The 17,210-nt window shown below is 42.1% G+C and overlaps 1 protein-coding gene across 4 annotated transcripts in view; it reads right to left on the bottom strand.

Moving 5' to 3' along the window:
- Nucleotides 1-1,256: 1,256 nt before the first annotated feature.
- LOC141008022 (kinesin-like protein KIF21A) overlaps nt 1,257-17,210 on the bottom strand; it is a 40,382-nt gene continuing 24,428 nt past the window's right edge. Inside the window, exons 11-37 of one of the 4 annotated variants that reach the window (XM_073480198.1) lie at nt 16,996-17,199; nt 16,315-16,365; nt 15,599-15,662; nt 14,570-14,678; nt 14,283-14,471; nt 13,967-14,166; nt 13,757-13,864; nt 13,383-13,451; nt 13,148-13,293; nt 12,912-13,056; nt 12,485-12,679; nt 11,591-11,692; nt 10,985-11,150; nt 10,702-10,722; nt 9,215-9,272; nt 8,279-8,333; nt 7,821-8,035; nt 7,485-7,658; nt 7,268-7,300; nt 7,036-7,172; nt 6,861-6,945; nt 6,668-6,757; nt 5,588-5,746; nt 5,373-5,490; nt 5,119-5,289; nt 4,800-4,999; nt 1,257-4,656 (exon numbers count right to left, since the gene is read on the bottom strand). In XM_073480198.1, coding sequence (XP_073336299.1) covers nt 4,599-4,656; nt 4,800-4,999; nt 5,119-5,289; nt 5,373-5,490; nt 5,588-5,746; nt 6,668-6,757; nt 6,861-6,945; nt 7,036-7,172; nt 7,268-7,300; nt 7,485-7,658; nt 7,821-8,035; nt 8,279-8,333; nt 9,215-9,272; nt 10,702-10,722; nt 10,985-11,150; nt 11,591-11,692; nt 12,485-12,679; nt 12,912-13,056; nt 13,148-13,293; nt 13,383-13,451; nt 13,757-13,864; nt 13,967-14,166; nt 14,283-14,471; nt 14,570-14,678; nt 15,599-15,662; nt 16,315-16,365; nt 16,996-17,199 — 3,322 coding nt within the window. In that variant the 3' untranslated portion in view covers nt 1,257-4,598. The remainder of the gene's footprint in view (nt 4,657-4,799; nt 5,000-5,118; nt 5,290-5,372; nt 5,491-5,587; nt 5,747-6,667; nt 6,758-6,860; nt 6,946-7,035; nt 7,173-7,267; nt 7,301-7,484; nt 7,659-7,820; nt 8,036-8,278; nt 8,334-9,214; nt 9,273-10,701; nt 10,723-10,984; nt 11,151-11,590; nt 11,693-12,484; nt 12,680-12,911; nt 13,057-13,147; nt 13,294-13,382; nt 13,452-13,756; nt 13,865-13,966; nt 14,167-14,282; nt 14,472-14,569; nt 14,679-15,598; nt 15,663-16,314; nt 16,366-16,995; nt 17,200-17,210) is intronic. The other 3 variants (XM_073480200.1, XM_073480201.1, XM_073480202.1) reach the window with 3 other exon arrangements.

Genomic DNA, 17,210 nt, shown 5'->3' with positions numbered 1-17,210 from the left:
CTTTATGTTTATACAATTTGCAACCGGACAGCAGCAAGACGTCAAAGGAAAATGGCCGCCATGTGAAAACGGTCAGTGTGGATCAAAGCTTTTTTAAACTCAAAACATGTTTTTCTTCCTCCTTACTCTGTCAGAGGAAACAGAAATAAGAAGCCACCAGTGCTGAATCAACCAGATTGTGATATTTTGCATGCTGATTAGGTAGAGTTAACGTGTTGTGGCCCCGGAACATGGCTGCAACTGTAGCTCACTTCCTGTCATGATGCTAAGCCAACTTTGCGTCATTTAGCATGCATAAATAAGACTGGTACTTATCTTCTCAGCTTTCTCAACAAGACAGTTAAAAATAAGTGTATTTCCCAAAATGATAAAGGATTCTTTTGAGGTTAAAGGTCACGTGCAGACGATGGTGGGACCGCATGTAGACTTTTAAAAGACGGAGATACACCAAACAGGCAAGTGAGACATTCATCCGTCATCTAATAGTTTACTATATGGCACGACAGTGTGTGTTGTCTTGTGTAACAATTATACATGTGTATGCAGTGAGGACAAGTTGTCGATCAAGTTGAAAGAGGCTCTGTGTGGGTGTGTTTTGTCATCTGAAAGCACTCATTAGGACAGTATATAATGTACAACAGAAGTTTAACGCAGCCAACACGAAGCAGTGCGAGGCAGCCACAGGTCGATGCTCTGCTCCTGCGAGCCTAATTAACACTGCTGCTCTCAGTGTAGCTGAACATTAAATATTGATCCTGCCATCACTGTTCACATTAATTTGTGTCTTCAGGGGGAGTTCCTTCGCCTCTTTCACCTCTCTCCGGCTCTGTAAATTATCGAATACGATATTACTGCCTGAAGTAGTAATTAAACCAGCTGCAGATAAATGATGATTTAGTGAGGGCAGATAGGATCCAGAGATTATGTAATTATTTTGTGAGGTATAACGTATTATATACTAGAATGTATAGCGAGGCTGTGTTATGATGTTTCACTCCCTTACCCCCTCTTTATAAAACAGGTATCTGGGGGACACAGATAATAATAAGAATATGAATAAGAATTAAAATAACAAAATGTAACTGATTTCATTAACCATCTAATATGATCAGAAACACAAAGCTCATAAATAAAAAAAGGTCCTAAGATCTCAAACCCATTATTATTACGTACAGTACACCACCTGTCATTGTACAGTACTACCACCATGTGGTCATGACACATTAATACATGATTAGAAAAAATAAAAATAACACTTATTTTTACTTTAAAGTTTATTTTCACACTGCAGCTGATATTTCAAATCACTCGAAAATTCTGCACAAAAAGAGAATCAGCAGGAAGAAAACAACAGTCGTATTTACACAAGAGCAGATTTACAGTCCGATTTCAAAATAAGACACATCTACAATTAGAAAGGATAATTACGATTTGAAGCAGCATATCTGATTTATTATCAATTAGGGATACTTAGAGCTCACATTGTTTCTTTTGTGGGATTATTTATTTAGCAATTCAAGTGCAAGTCAATGGGACCAAAAAATAGTTTCTGTCCATTTCAGTCCTGTGTGTTTAACTTTATTGTGACACAAAGGGGAGAAAACTTTCAGTGCAATTACTGGAGTCCCACTGACTTTTGCATTGCTACCTCCATTATCCAAACCAGAAGCAATACATTTTCAGGATACTCATGATGCAGTAGTTCATGATATACCTTGGGGTAGCGATTCCACAGTTACTACTCGTAGGACTTATTACAGGCACTGATAAGACCCCTCAATCCATCCCAGATATTCTGTGCAGTCCATCATCTATGGAGGCATGTGATGGAAATTAGTTCAAATCTCTGATTGATAAGGAAGACACAACAGCAAAGTCAAAAATCAAAAAAAATAAATAAATAGCATTTTAGTTTCATATAAAGGTGCACTACATAGTTTTGGGGAAGAAATTTTAACCAGAAGAGAAAAATCTTCTTTGACTGATTTTTGTATGCCTAAATAAATTAAATAAACAAACTCTCTTTGTTTTCATGACTGAACAAACAAACTGACCTTAAAGGACAACACAATTTCATACTGTTTTACTTTGTTTATATGTGGCGGACCCTGCCACCTTTCTGGCTTCAAACAGTGTTCTGGAGACTTTATTTCCCTCTGAGAGCAGCTTGTTTATTCAGTTATAGAAGATATGAATATTTCTGAGTTTGTGTTTTTACCTCATCAATATTATAAATATTAAAATTCTGAGTTTGAATTTCTTCTCCAGAACCACATAGTGCCCCTTTAAAGACTGAACGCTGTTTGATATGGTTACTGCAGCATGTGTGCAGTTTACAGACACTTAGACAGCAGAGGTGAACAGCACTGTACATGGAGGACGGAATGAGAGCTTATGACAACATCTGGATCGAAAAACACGCACATAAACACAACTCTCAGGAACAACTGCTCTCACAGAATACATGTGTCATATCCCATGATTTAGGAATTAAAAGGTGCTTGGTTTCATCAACATGAATGATTCACATCTATACAGCTATACGAGTCAAGCTATAGTTCCCGAAAAGCACTTGTTGCCGGAGTTGTACTTCAGCTTTTAAATACTCGGAGGGTAACCTTTTTATTTAGTCACGAGAGGATGTTTGCCGGAAGCCTAAGAGATGCAGGTCAGAGAAGCCAGAGGGAAGCTGACAGGAAAGTAAAAACATTCAGCAGGGGAAACTAAAACACCACTTAAGGCTAGAAATACTTGGACACTGTCTGTGTATAAGCTAGAGGATACTGAAACCACATTATCCAGCTGCTATTAGGGACTGGTGACAACACATTGGCTGAAATACTGAAGCTGTTTGGGAAACGTTAAGACAACTTTATATTTTAACCAGGATGTAACAGCTAGCCTCTTCTACCTGGTGTGAAACAAATAAAAGCAAAGTATGACTGTGGGGTAACTAACATTTTTTCTAGAGAAGCTCGGAAAAAGCTACTTCTGTCTTGACTGACTTTTTGACATCTGTTTTACCATCTACAAAATTATTCTACCACAGAGCTTTCAAAAATCTATATTATTAAATTTGAGCAGCAAAAATCGAACTGCGGTGACCACACGCTGGCTAATTAAGGTTAGCTGGTGAAAGCTAATCCACCAATGTGTCTCTACCATGTTCCTGAATTTAAAATTGTAGCAATTGAGTTTGTTATACCACATACTGCATATAAGGCAGTAGCTAAATTTGATCAAACTAGAAAAATAAAATAACACCAGTTAAGCTAGTTCTGCTAGCAGTAACTGCTATCTTAGCCTCTGAAACGATGTGGGAAAAACTAGCTTTAAATCATATATTTAACCATTGTCAATACCATTGTAAATGATAGACTGATTCACTGGACTAGTTAATCAGTACAAATGGGCAATAAAACTAAAGGAAACATGTTGTCTGTGGCTAGCTTCAGAGATTTATATTTTCCACTGCTTGACTAAGTAGCCTTTAAACTTCAGTATGTAGGAATATTGTTGTTCAGCCATGATACGCACATTTTATAGTGACACCAGTCAGCAGTTGCTTTCATGCTCTATGTAAGAATTGTAGTTGAAAACAAAAAATAACATTGACGTCATGATGTCAATGTATTGTGTTGCAGAGATATCTACTGAAATAAGCATGCTAGCCAGCTAGCCCCGTCCAGCTCCAAAGCTCCTGTGCTAGCGTTGTAAACGCTAACAGTCCCCTGGTTTCCAAGCTCCAAGTGCAAACCGCTAGCTGCACGGCTAACTAAGCTAACTAGTTAAGCACAGCCACAGTTCACAGTTACTCCTGTGATATGCTGCCCCCTATTTGTTTTGAGTATGAATTTAAGAGGTGGCCAATTCTTACATAGTGCGCCTTTAACACTGAATAAAACACCAGAAGAAATGCAGAAATTTGAAGAAAAATGCTTCAGGACCCTGTCAAAGACAGGCATCTCATGTTCCACTCGAGGGTTTGGCAGTAACAGCTGAAAAATAAGACCATACACAGTTTCAGTAGCCTTTTGGTCCTTGGTTACAGAGAACACACACACACATACCCAAAATGACCTGGAGAGCAGAGAAAAAACACATCATGTGAACATGCAGGACAGACTCACAGTTACTGCTGGTGAGCAGGAGATCTCCATGTCTTGTCTTGTGACACAGATGGTGCGAGGAGGCAAAGCATGTAAGCATTTTGTTTGCTCCAGCAAAATTCACTATGTGCATAGAAGGTATCCATGTTGTTTAGTGCTCAGCTGAGGAGAGGAATGTAGAAAGCACAGCAGAGACTCCAGCAACGATTCATTCTGAACTGTAAGTCCACAGTTGTACTTTTATGTTATCGTTTGCTGTAGCGCTTATGAAAGGTCCTGTCCATCACAACAGGTCTGTAGTCCTGCGAGCTCTTCTGGAGACTTGAGAGGCTCCACTGTGATTCATCTTGACCTAAAATATCAGCCTATCCAACACTTCATTGTGCCAGGGGTGATGTAGGTGCCTCACAAATGCTTCTTTTTGATTGGGTAACAGCCTGTAGACGATCCTTGATTTCGGGTCTTACTGTGATTATGAGGAAGGGGGCGTCACAGGACTCCTTCCTCCAGAGATCCTTTGGCTTCCCAAACCTTCACTGTGCGGTCACTGACAAAACACATACAGGAAAAAGTTCAACAAAAGCAGCACACCAAATCCTGGCTTCAGATTCAGTATGTTTGACAGGATCGCATCACTACAGACTATGATTTAAAGCACAAGAATTCACATGAGCTTGTTTTGTGACTCACTCGGAGGCAGTGAACAGTTGGCTGCTGTTGGTGGCCAGGCCGTTGATGGGGCTGTCGTGCCCCCGGACCTCGCCGAGGGGCGCAAGTGAGTCGACGTGCCAGAGGCGCAGCAGCCCTCCTCTGCATCCGCTGAGCAGGACCGGGGAGCCTGGCACCACGCCCAGAGCGCTAACCCAGTCTGCCTGAGCACTGGCAGACTGCTAGAGGAAACAACAGCCAGATTACTGTAGTGTCTACCAGATTTATTCAGCTGAAATGAACTGAAAACAGGGGAAAAAAGCTTCTGAATGTATGCTATGCTGTCATTGTATCAGCATACCTGCAGCAGTTGTTTACTAGCCAAGTCCCACTTCTTGATGTAGTAATCTCTGGAGCCACTGTAGAGAACATCTCCGTGCACGGCCAGAGACTCCACGCTGTCCTGATGAGTGGGGTCGAACGTATGGCTGGAGCTGAGGCTACCCTGAGCACCTTCTGCCACCTCATACATCTGGAAAACAAACCGTTTATTGCACACACACAGGAATGGTAATATAATTACAGTTTTTGTGTGTGTGTATCTGTGTCTCTTACTTTAATATGATGGTCTTTGGAGCCAGTGAGGACAACATCCTGTCCACTGCCTAATTTGTCCACAGTGAGGCACATGACAGGTCCCAAATGGCCGGTCAGCTTCCCTGTGGACACAAACCTAGAGGAAGGGAAGGAGGGAAAGGAAAAGACGGGAGATTAAATCTGTTCTATCTGAATGGTTTGTACAAATAAAACAGTAATCTGTTTGAACTTACTTGCGGAGGTCCCACATGCGCACCGCATTGCCAGCAGCAGCGTAGAGGAAGGAACCGGAAGGGTTGAGAGAGATCTGGTTGATCTGACTCTCTCCTGGTGGGATGGATAAACTCCTGACAGAAGAGCAGACGTCCCCAGAGCCCACCTGGCCTGATGACCTGACACCCGCAAAACAACAAAATCCTCATTAGGAGCATTACACTTAAAGGTAATATTGATAACATTTTAATGTAGACAAATCATTTTTTATGAGTAACACATCTACAGAGCTTGTAGAAAGATGCGAGTATCTCTTTTCTTTAGAAACAGTGTTATGATTGTGAATTAATAATTTAAACATTTTTTGCTGATTCCAAAATGATTGTTTTATCTCTGTGTAAGAATTCTGACAATTGGTTCCAGCATCCAACAATGTGTGTGAGCCAATAGCATAACACTGTTGTTATCATGTGGTATCTGTGTTTGTCAGTGAGTCTTGGTAGTTGTCAGTTTGTGGTAAAAACGTAAAAATACTGTACTGACCTAACATTAGCTAGCTAGTGTTAGCGACATTAGTGCAACAATCTAGCAACCACTTGAGGGGGCAGATGATTTCGAACAACAATGGTGTTGTGACTTGAATGCAATAGGTAGTAGCTCTAGGTGCTATATAAATACTGTGAAAGTATGAAAATGACCAATCCACGAAGAAACGCACAGCCCAAAATCAGAAACTGTGTCTTTAAACAAGCATAAGGTTGTGATGTCACAACTACACAGTCACAAAAAATGGCACGGCTGATGTAGAAACATGGTGTGCGGTGCCTTCCCAGGCCGGTGAGAGCTGACCTATCAGAGTCGACTGGGCTTTTCAGGAGGAGGCCCTTAAAGAGACAGGCACTAAAACGCAGCATTCAGACTGACGGTGAATAGAGGTGCTGCAGCAATGGACAGCATGAGAGAAATAATGGGTTTTTTAAACGTTAAAGCATGAAAACATTTTCTTTTTGACACCCTAAATAAAACATCAACCTGAAAATGAGCATAATATGGGACCTTTAAGCTGTGAAGATGCTGGAAGAAGAAATGGTGTTGCTTACGTGAGCGTGCGGATACACTTGGCAGAGTCTCGTATGTCCCACACTTTGATGTAAGCAGTGGAAACAGTGAAGACGAGACTAGAAGTGTACCTGAAATGAAACAACAAAAAACAAGGAAAACAGGCAGAATTATTCATCAACAGCACTTCCGTACTCGTACTATTTTACTTGTACAATTGTTTAATATTAGTACCTGACAGAGACAACACTGCTGGGATGATCTGCCAGAGACATGATCTCCTGACCCGTCACCAAGTTCCAGACTTTACATGTACGGTCTGAAAATAACAGCATAAGAAACACATGTTAGAGAACAGACAAAAACACTTTTTTTCAAAGAAAGCTGTTCATTCTTTGTCGTTTTTGACCTTTGGATCCTGTGAAGAGCAGATCATCTGTCGCATCTACACAGAGAACAGGTTTGGTGTGGCCCTCTGCGACATAGACACACTGAAGTTTGGCCCCGCGGCTGTTCTTCGGGGCCGTCACAGGGTTGATCACACCTCTATAATACACATGACACAACAGCAAGATATGTTTAAGTTTGGATTTTTAAATAGAAGAAGAGAGTTTAGAGGTAAATGAGGTCGTGAACATTACCTATGGCCTTCAAATACAGGAGACTCCTCCAACCTGAATAAGCAAACAAAGTAACATGCAAATGAAGTCCATTCAAATATGAAGATTTTCTTCTCTGTGCTCACAGAAAGAGAAAAAGTAATAAAATACATAATGTGGGAATTATTAATTAACTCTCAGCTGAAAGGACTTGAGACAAACATGTAAAGCATTAGTACTGATGGTTCCTCTCACTTACAGGGATTTGTAGTCGCTGCCTTTAGTTTTAGCCTCTGTTGTGTTAAGCTGAGATGTGTGTATTGGTGCTGGGATGTGTGTCGCCGTGGGTCCTTTCTCTTGCACCCTTCTTCGGCTGAGGGGCGAGCGCTCCAGTTGCCTCCTCTCAGTCCCTGTAGGTGACCTGGATCCAGAACTACAGACGAAGCAAACAACAAAAGAAACAGGGGTCATATTCAGTCATATAAACACTTTGATGGATCATCCGCTCGCCGAAATAAATAATCAACATTTCAAATGGAGAGAAATGTCTTGAGATATTAGTCTCCCACTGAGAAATGATGCCTTGAACTCTTACATGGCAGCTGGCCGCGCAGACAGTGCAGATGGGGAAACAGTTTGCTCGCGGTCAGGGGTCTGACCAAGCGCGTGACCCTGCATGTCCGTTGGTGCTTCCAGACGCTCCGAGAGAGGCAGCAGAGGGGCCGAGAAGTCTCCGGTGGGGGATTCACAGGACAGATCCCCACTGCTGGCGTACAGCAGCTCCATCTGGGTGGTGGTCCGCCTGCGAGCCTGAGGGACCAAAATAGTATGGCTCAATATTCAGCTGACTCACAAGTTAATGGACCGGTTAGTCATTATTCCAAGTCCTATGAATAACTACTGTGGAAGGGAGCAAAGTTGTAGTTTTAGGACGTTATATATGTGTCCATGTTTTTTTTTTTGGCTTGCACTGTTACTACGGCTTAATGGATTTGTATATAATAAGCCTATATACAGTATGAGTATCAGTATGTGTATTGCACAGTACAGTACCTTGCTCCTCTGTTTGGTTTCACCACACAACTTCATCAGATCTGACGCCAGTGTGCTGAAACAAAGTCAGAGGTGATCAGTTAGTTACACCCAACACATGCTAATGCTAAGCAGGTAATATATACACTTTTTTTAAATCATCTTAGTTTAATACATTAGCATGCTAACATTCGCTAATTAGCACTGAACACAAAGTAAAGCTGTGGTTGACGGCATTAGTTGTGAAAGTATGTGGTTATTATCTACTTTAATTGTACAAATAAAGTAAAACTAAACAGGACAAGCTGTTTGGAGCATAGATACATGTGTTTCTATCATGCACTGTATATGTAGCTCATTTTTCTAGCTTTGCTGACGCCCACCAACACTGCTAACAAATGCTAATATTATTTAATAGGCTTCAATATATGTGTGAGCTATCTAAAGGCCCTACATGTCATTGGTCCACCCACACAGGTGTTAGAACTGATGTAGCCTGATCAGACCTCTACACAAGACTGTGTGTACAGACTGTTTTGATCGACATTTACCACCTGTTTTTTTTCTGTTCTGACGAGACAACATGCAACTCTTTCATATGTTTTAGTAGATGTAGTTTGATGACATGAAAAAACTCCCAGCTCTGATAAACATCAACATCTAATCAGCCAGAATTAGACAAACCTGTGTGCTGTAGATGTGCTGCATTAAAACTAAAGTTGCAGTGTAATTAATAACACTAACGATGGCTTGTTCCATTTAAGTGTCCCAGTGAGCTAGCATGTATGATACCAAGTGACACACCAAAATAGACCACAATCATAATTAATGTTATCAGTCACAGCTGTGTTTTTCCCACTATGACACGAAGAAGACCTACTCATTGTAAACATGACACATGAAAACATAAGCTGACTATTTAACATGAAAAAGTTTGAAAGTTGTGTTTGGCTTTACCTGCCCTCAGTGGCTGGACTGGGCGTGGACTCGTCACTACTGCTCTCATCTCCATTCTCTGTACAATAAAACAATCATCATGAAAAACAGAATTTCTTACTTCAATTACAAAGCAATGTCTGTTTCTTTCCTTAAAGGTCCCATATTGTAGAGTTGTAAGTGTTTTTGTTATTATAAAGTATCAAAATGCTCAATCAATGGGAAAATGCTCAAGCCTGTAATCAGAAACTGTGCCTTTAAACAAGCCATCAGGGCTTCCATAAAGTTGTGATGTCACAACTATATAGTCACCGCCCTTAGCCACGCCCCCAGCACAGCTGTGGTTACAAAAACACCGGCAGAGCTAATGTAGAAAGATGGTGGGCGTTGCCTGCTCAGGCCTGTGAGAGCTGACCAATTAGAGCAGACTGGGCTATTCATGAACGGGGCCTTAAAGAAACAGGCACTAAAATGGAGCACTTAGACAAAGGGTGAATAGAGGTGCTGCACCAATGAACAGTATGAGGAAAACAGTGTGCATTTTTGTAATAGACACACAAAATAAAAAGTATTACCCTGAAAATGAGCAAAATATGGGACCTTTAATGGTAAAATATCTGCTAACAAATAATATTTTCACATCCAAACAGAAAGCTAAACATTACAGCACAACAATGATTACAGCTTCAGCAGGTCATAACAAGGTCAGGGGTCACCAGGTTTAGTTTTAGACAAAGGGGGACAATCGGATCTCATTAGTGGCGACTGAAAGCTACGGTGTTGTATTTATGTAATGTAATAAAACGGAGAAAGCATGAGAGAAGAACACAAAAATACAGGGACACAAACTGCTGTGCACACGAGACTTTCGCTTCGATTCCTGCGGCAGCGTGGATTCAGACTGCTGTTTAGTTTTAGTGACAACAACCTGAGTCAGTGGGACTTGCTAGCAGGTGGGGTAACTTAACACATCATGCAAAACGTGGCAGAGTTACTGCAGCTGGGTTAGTTTTTTAAAGGAGGTCTGAAAGTTGATGCACACTACAAGAATTCTTCATCTAGTTTAGCACATTTAAAGGGAGAGTTCACCCCAAAATTAAAAATGCATATATTCCCTCTCACCTGTAGTGCTATTTATCCATCAAGATTGTTTTGGTGTGAGTTGTCAAGTTATCAGCTGTAGAAAAAGTCTGCCTTCTCTTGAATATACCTGGGCAACACAGCCCAAAATGACTTAGATGGATAAATAGCTACACAGGTAAGAGATAAAATATGTGTTTTGGATTTAGGGGTGAACTGTCCCTTTAAAGCATTTAATACAAACATTTAATATCAACAGCAATACAACTACGTCTTGAGTTTTTACATATTTTTGAGGTTTAAAAGAAAAATAGAAAAGAATACAGAACAAGGATTGGATCTTTTACTTTAATTACATATTTGTCTTGTAGTGCGCATGTGCCACGCTCTCTCAAACACAGTCACATTGCTATGCATCTCATACTCACCTGGTGACAGGTAACCTAACTCTGAGTTAACACCAACACAACAGACAAAGAAAACAACCAAATCAAAAACCAAACCCAAAGATGAAAAGATGGCTACTCTTTATTTCACAGGCCTGCTTTTTGATTCTTTTTTGATTTCTTACCATGATTATTTCCATGACAAATTATCAATTCAAATAATACTGAGGCCTTCAAAATAAAATGTAGCCATGTGGTGAAAGAAATGCTGATTAAAAAGGTGAATGTGCTTGACATGTTCAGGTGATCTGTCGGTGTTTCCCACCTTGCAGAGCGCTGCCCAGTAGAGCGTCCAGCTCCGGGTTGATCTCTGCTTTCTCCTTCAGCATGTGGAACAGCAGCTGGTTCTGGGTGGCGCTGTTGATCTCCGTCTGCTTCAACCTGCCCTCCATCACCTTCAGCTGGGAATCCTTCTGAGATGCCTGCAGACCCTGACAATGACCGCACAGCAAACAGATTATCATTGAAGACACAAACCTCATGACGGCTCTGTGTCTTTAACTCTAGCTGTTTAATGTTGTTGTAATGATCTCCGCTTCTGTGTTAGTTCTTTTCTTTGCTGCTGGGTTGAAAGTATTTCCTCGCTGGGGCCAATTTGGTTTCATCAAATCTAATCTAATCTAATCTAATTGAAACTTAATTTAATCAAGTCGCTCCATTTAAAGTCTCATTGAATTCAATCTCATTATGGAGCCACGGCTACGAATGCAAGATCACGATGAGCAGACTGTATACAAGTTGCCACAACAACATACAGCACAAACCAGCAATCACAATGCAATCATATTCATTCAGGTTAAATAAGGTGCTTCCAGAAAAATACAGAAACCTGTAACTGAAATAGCACTAGGTCAGTGAGGGTGGTCGGTACCTTATTGATGGCCATATTCATGAAGTGGTCCAGCAGGAAGCGGGCCTCTGATAAATTACAGGAGCTGATCACAGCCATCACATCCACTGTGTCTCCTTCCTCCTGTAGCCAAGAACAAGACCACATTCAGAAAGACACATTACAAGAAACTAAGACGTAGGGCAATGTATTTGACTGTAGTGCACACAGATACTACTCTCTAACATATTTCTGGTAAATAAAGGGCTACCACTAGCGGCTGATAAACTCAGATTAGCATACAGACGGGAAACAGCTAGCCTGGATCTGTCCAAAGGTAACAAAATGTGCCTAACACCACCTCTTAAGCTCCACACAAAGTAGTTCTTTAGCAGAGATGGGTCATTATTAAACATTTGCAACCAGTACCTGCAAGACGTTTTGTAGCTAGCTAACGGAACCAAGTTAACTTTAGCTTGCTGATTCATATATCTGTTTAAATTGCAGATCATTATAATTAATTAAAACTATTTATGGACACCATGAAAGTGAAGTGAAAGTGCCACATGCAGAGATGATATATGAATTGTTGTTCAGTGTGCATCATCAAGGCTGCCAGTGATTGCTCTTTTATTAGACTGTGTTATTCTTACAAATAAGTGCCTAATGCTTATTCTTCCAAGTGGGGTCCAAAAAGCTGTCAGTGGTGCTGAACTGTGCAAATATTCCCCTATTGTTTGCCTGAGGGCTACAGTCCAGTACAAGCATATAGGCTACTAGCTAATGAGGTAGCATGACACAGCACTGTGTACTGTTATTAACTGTGTTCATACTTTGAGAACTCCAACTTTGGCATTGTTGCCATGGTAAAAATCCCCACTTTGCCCTGCTTTTCTTTCAACAATCATAGATTTCTGGGATTCTCCACCCCCTCACCTTGGCCTCCTCCATCTGCATGATGTTGGCCTGGCAGTCTGCTATGCTGTCGTTGATATAGTCGATGTTGGCGCTCAAAGATTCCAGCTCCTCGTTCAGGGAGGCCAGGGAGCGGTCGGCGTCTGCACCCTCTACTGCCATCTTTTCTCTCTTTCTGGACACTCGCTCCCTCCGTCTGGTCAGCTCCTCCCGTTGCTATAGCAGTTGGAGAGTATCGAGAGATGGAGTCAAGAGCAGACAGAAGGAACTGTAGTATGAAGTTCATAATATTTACTGCAATAGAAAGGGTGTGTATCAGGTTTATACTAAAAAGGTTTCACAGGAAAATGTTATTTTCCGTTTATTTTAGTACCAGAAAAACACAGTTTCTTCTCTTCTTGCTTTATTTCTCCACAGCCATCTTGAATCTCATGACATGATGTGTTACCTTCAGCAGTCTGTTCATATCCGTCTCCATGTTCGAGATGGTCATCCTCTGCATGATGATGTCACTGACACGTCTCTCCAGTGACTGCCACTTGGTCCTGGCTGTCCTGCTGAGGTAGGCACTTCCAATCCGCACTGGGGAACTCCTGAGGAAGAAGATGTGGCTCTTTTAGAACTGTTAAAACACAACTGTGTGATAAACACCTTAACACACATTATCGCACTCGGATTCCACACCTGGCTCCATTAGATGAGGCCACTCCATAGGTATGCATCCTCGTTGGGGTGGCTCGATGTGACGGCTCCTGGAGAGGTTCAGGTAGGCTCACCTTCCTACTCACCTTTCCGGATGCGGGCCTCACCTGCCGCCTGAGAGCTGTCACCTGACACAGGTCATGAAAGAGAGCGTTATTATCCATATTTCAGTGAAACACAAGCGGATGTTGTTGTGATGTGACTTTGTGTGTCTCACCTCTTCATTTTTCCTGCGAAGAATCAGCTCCTGTTGTCTTTTCTGGGCCTCCATCTGCTTCAGTTGATGCTATGAGAAGAAATTAATATCATGACATCCTTAGTCGGTGTGTGAAGGGTGGTTGAAAGTCAAGACATGACGCAACCAATCAATATACATATATAACATAAAATAAAAATATCTTATTTTTTAGAATAGCAGGAATTTTTACTTTTGAGACACAAAAAAACCCCTAAAATCTCAATTTTAGGTGGGTTTACTCTTGATTATATCTCTGCTTGTGTCTAAAAAGTACTATGAAAAAATAATATGTAATAACAAAATAGTAAATAAGGTAATGAAGAGCTCTGTGTGAGTGTTTCCATCCCTCTCACCTCCGCTCTGCGCTGGTCTTTCTTCAGAGAGGCGATCTCCCTGTTCCTCCTGCACTCTGCAGCTCGGTTTCTCTCCTGCTGCTCCTTCATCTGACGCATCAGTGACACCTGGTGGTGAAGATGCAACACAGCAGGAGAAAATCAGCACTGCAACGAGACAAGTGTGAAGTGTAAAAGAGAAAGTGAAAAAAAGACAAAGAAACGCTTTACCTTGGTCTTCTTCATCTCGGTCACATCCAGCTGCAGTTTCTTGAGCTGCTTCTCGTACTGCGACTGGTTCTTCAGCAGGCGGGCGTGCTCCTTCTGAGCCGACTGGAGCTTCTGCAGCTCTTTGTTCATGGAGCTCAGCTTCCTCTCGTACTCTGCCTTGATCTTCTTGGCCTTCTCCTCAGTACCCGTCTCCACTGAGCCTGGAGATGAACAAGAAAACGATGAAAGAAAGCCCCTTTGTTCAATTTTTCAAGTTTATCTTATCTGTTTCTGAGGCTCGACACCGAAGTCAAGCATCTGTTGATGTGTCTCTTACCCATATTGTGCAGCACCCTGTCCCTCTCCAGCTGTGTGTCTTTGATTTTGTTCTGCAGCATCATCAGCTTCTGCTCGTACTGCTGCCTGAGAGTGTGCAGACGCCGCTGGCTGTTCTCCAGCTCGTCTATCAGCTTCTGCTTGATGGCGATCTCACAGGTGATGTTGGCCAGGTCGGCCTGGACGTTTTCTGCCACACAAAAGCATCGTCAGATCCCCATGCCTCTTCCATTTTATTACTAATTATGACTTTAACAAAAGAAGCTGTATAAAAGCGTGTCTTGCTACCTTTCTCATCCAGTTCTTCAGTCTCAGACTCTTCAGAGGTCTCATCTACTGCCTCTTCAGAGTCGTCCTCCTCATCAGCGTCCTCAACCTCTTCATGGTCACTGGCGTCCTGACAACATACAAGCAGACACATGAAGAGGGCAATAAAAATACACACAAGAAATTGTGATAAATCTCCGAATCAGCAATCTAAAAGCACAATGTACGCTACGTTTCCGCTAACTATTGGGTTGAATTGGCAATCCGGCTTTTGATTTCGATGATTGAAATTGACAGTTTCGTTTCGACACTCCATTAGTTTCCACCCAAAGTACCCGTAACTTTTATTCCCAGGAACTACTTTTCAGGGAAGAAAAAGGTTCCTTCACTACATCATTTCCTCCATGGAGATCAGGCAAATTAGTCTTCTGACGTATGAGAGCGAGGGCTGTTTTTACACGCTGCTCGGTCACTCCAGGGCAGGATTTAATGAACAGATTACTTTAGGCAGACTGCATTTTTTCAGGCCCCCTTATACGCACATTTTTAGTCATGCATTTATAAGAAGAGCTAAAGCTAAAGTAGCTAAAATGTGTGTTAAACAATAAATAACTACATAAACATTGACAAAAGGTTGATTTAAAAACATGATTTAAAGTAGGCAGTTCTTTTCTCCTCTGGTTGGGCCCCCTAGTGGCAATAAGGCCCTTTCTACATCCTGCCCAGGGATGTGGGATCTGTTGCCTGCTTTCTTCTGTAACACCATGTTGATGTGTCAAAGCACAATGAATGAATACAAACTGGTTTGCAGCTGCAGATTTTTAAAAATGATTGCTGAAAATAAATTCTAAGAATAATCCTAGTACTTTACTCCTAGTACTCCTATACTAGTACTTTTGGAAAGTATTACCCCCCCAAGTTAGGAGTTTTTAGGGGGTAAAATAATGTACCTGGAGCGTTATTTAGAGCCCAGTCCCTGCAGTGGAAAAACACTGAGTTCCTCCAAAGGTTCCTGCAGTGGAAATGTGGCTTAAGTGATTCTCCACCTACCATCTCTGCCTCATCGTTGCCTCCTCGCTCCTGCTCGTTGTCTGGCAATTCCTCTTTGGTGACACTGAAAGAGGAAAAGACTGTCAGCCACCCACCAACCAAGACACAGTCCTCAAAGAAGGTCACATCTGGAACTGACTGCAATTCAAATTACAGCAACGATGGGTAAGGTGCACATGCAAATGATTATACACTTGATCGGATCAGGAGCAGATGTGGAATCAGTGTTGATTAATGGATGATTTCACTGTGAATGCATGAGGGGGCACACTGGGAACGATTAACGATCACAATCCACCGTCCACATTACAAACTAGTTTCATCGGAAGGGCTTCTACACACGACTTGTTGACCAAATTCCACAGAGCATCATTCTTTATTTGTTTATTTTTTAAAGTTCAGACATTACTCATGATGAGATCTGGTCAACATATTTCTGTGTGTAGTAAGGAGGAAAAAAAGCAACAAAACAAAGGGTTAAATGGAAGAGGTAAGAGCTGGTTAAAATATCTGCCTCCCTCCAGGAGTGTAAACCACCTGTAGGTGCAGAAGAAGTTAGAGATTAGTAACTTCAGGAACTCAGAAAGGGAAGATTTAGGTTCGGACCCAGGTCAACAATTAATTGAAACCCTGTCAATTACATGGTGCAGATTTTGCACTGCAGGCAATTGAACCAGTTTCAGATTTGACCTGATCCTAGGTGGGATGTAGCAAACCTGGTGTGCTCAACAGGTGTGTGGCGGTGGTTTTCTTCATATCGCCTTAGTCTTCAGAGGGAGTGGCATGGGGTGAGGATGGTGAGGTGTGGAGGTGAGGAGGAGGTAGAGGGGGAGGCAGACAGGCCCGCAGAAGTTGGGGGCAAGTGAGGGAATATTGCAAGAAGGGAGAAGGAGAGCAGCAAGAAAGATCAGGTGAGTGCGGAGACTCTCACAAACCATGAATCCTGATTGTGGAGATGCAGATGACGGAGACAGATTTTGCTTAATTTGCGAGGTCACAGATTCAGTTTCCTCAAGATCTCAAACTGGCCCTCGCACGTAAAGAAATCAAAGTGCACGAACAGAAACACTCATGAAAAAAAAGGGATAAATGTCCTGCAGCGTGGCAGAACAACATTAATAGCTGTCATTATCATCTTGTCTCTATCCTGCCATCATTCCATTAAAGAAACATCAGGGTGCAAACTGCTAATGCAGGGAGCCAGGAGATAATTATCCACAACACACCATGAAACACACCCTCGCCATGACAACAGACTCTCTCTTCAGTTGATCACGATGTTTGTATCGTCTAACTCACCTCCAAGGAAGTTCACACGATTCAGCGCCATCCTTTCTTAAAAATAATGTGAATAAGAAAAAAAAAAGGAAAAGAATGACACAAATCCCACACTCTACCTCTTCTTCTTCTTCTTTTCCTTCTTCTTGAGCTTCTCCAGGTCTTTCTTGGCCATCTCGATGACGTCGCTGGCCTCCTTCTCAGGGGCGAGGAGGGCGGGGGAGAAGGAGCTGGGCCCGCCGTACAGCGAGGAGCGCGTGGAGGCCCGAGACAAAGTCTTCCTGAGATTCTCGCTCACGGCCTCGCTTTCAAGAAGTTTAGCTCTGCAAGAGCA

The sequence above is a fragment of the Pagrus major genome, chromosome 14 (assembly GCF_040436345.1).
Source record: "Pagrus major chromosome 14, Pma_NU_1.0".
NCBI classification, from domain to species: domain Eukaryota; kingdom Metazoa; phylum Chordata; class Actinopteri; order Spariformes; family Sparidae; genus Pagrus; species Pagrus major.
The sequence above is the reverse complement of the archived record's forward strand: the minus strand, read 5'-3'. Positions and strand labels throughout refer to the sequence as shown.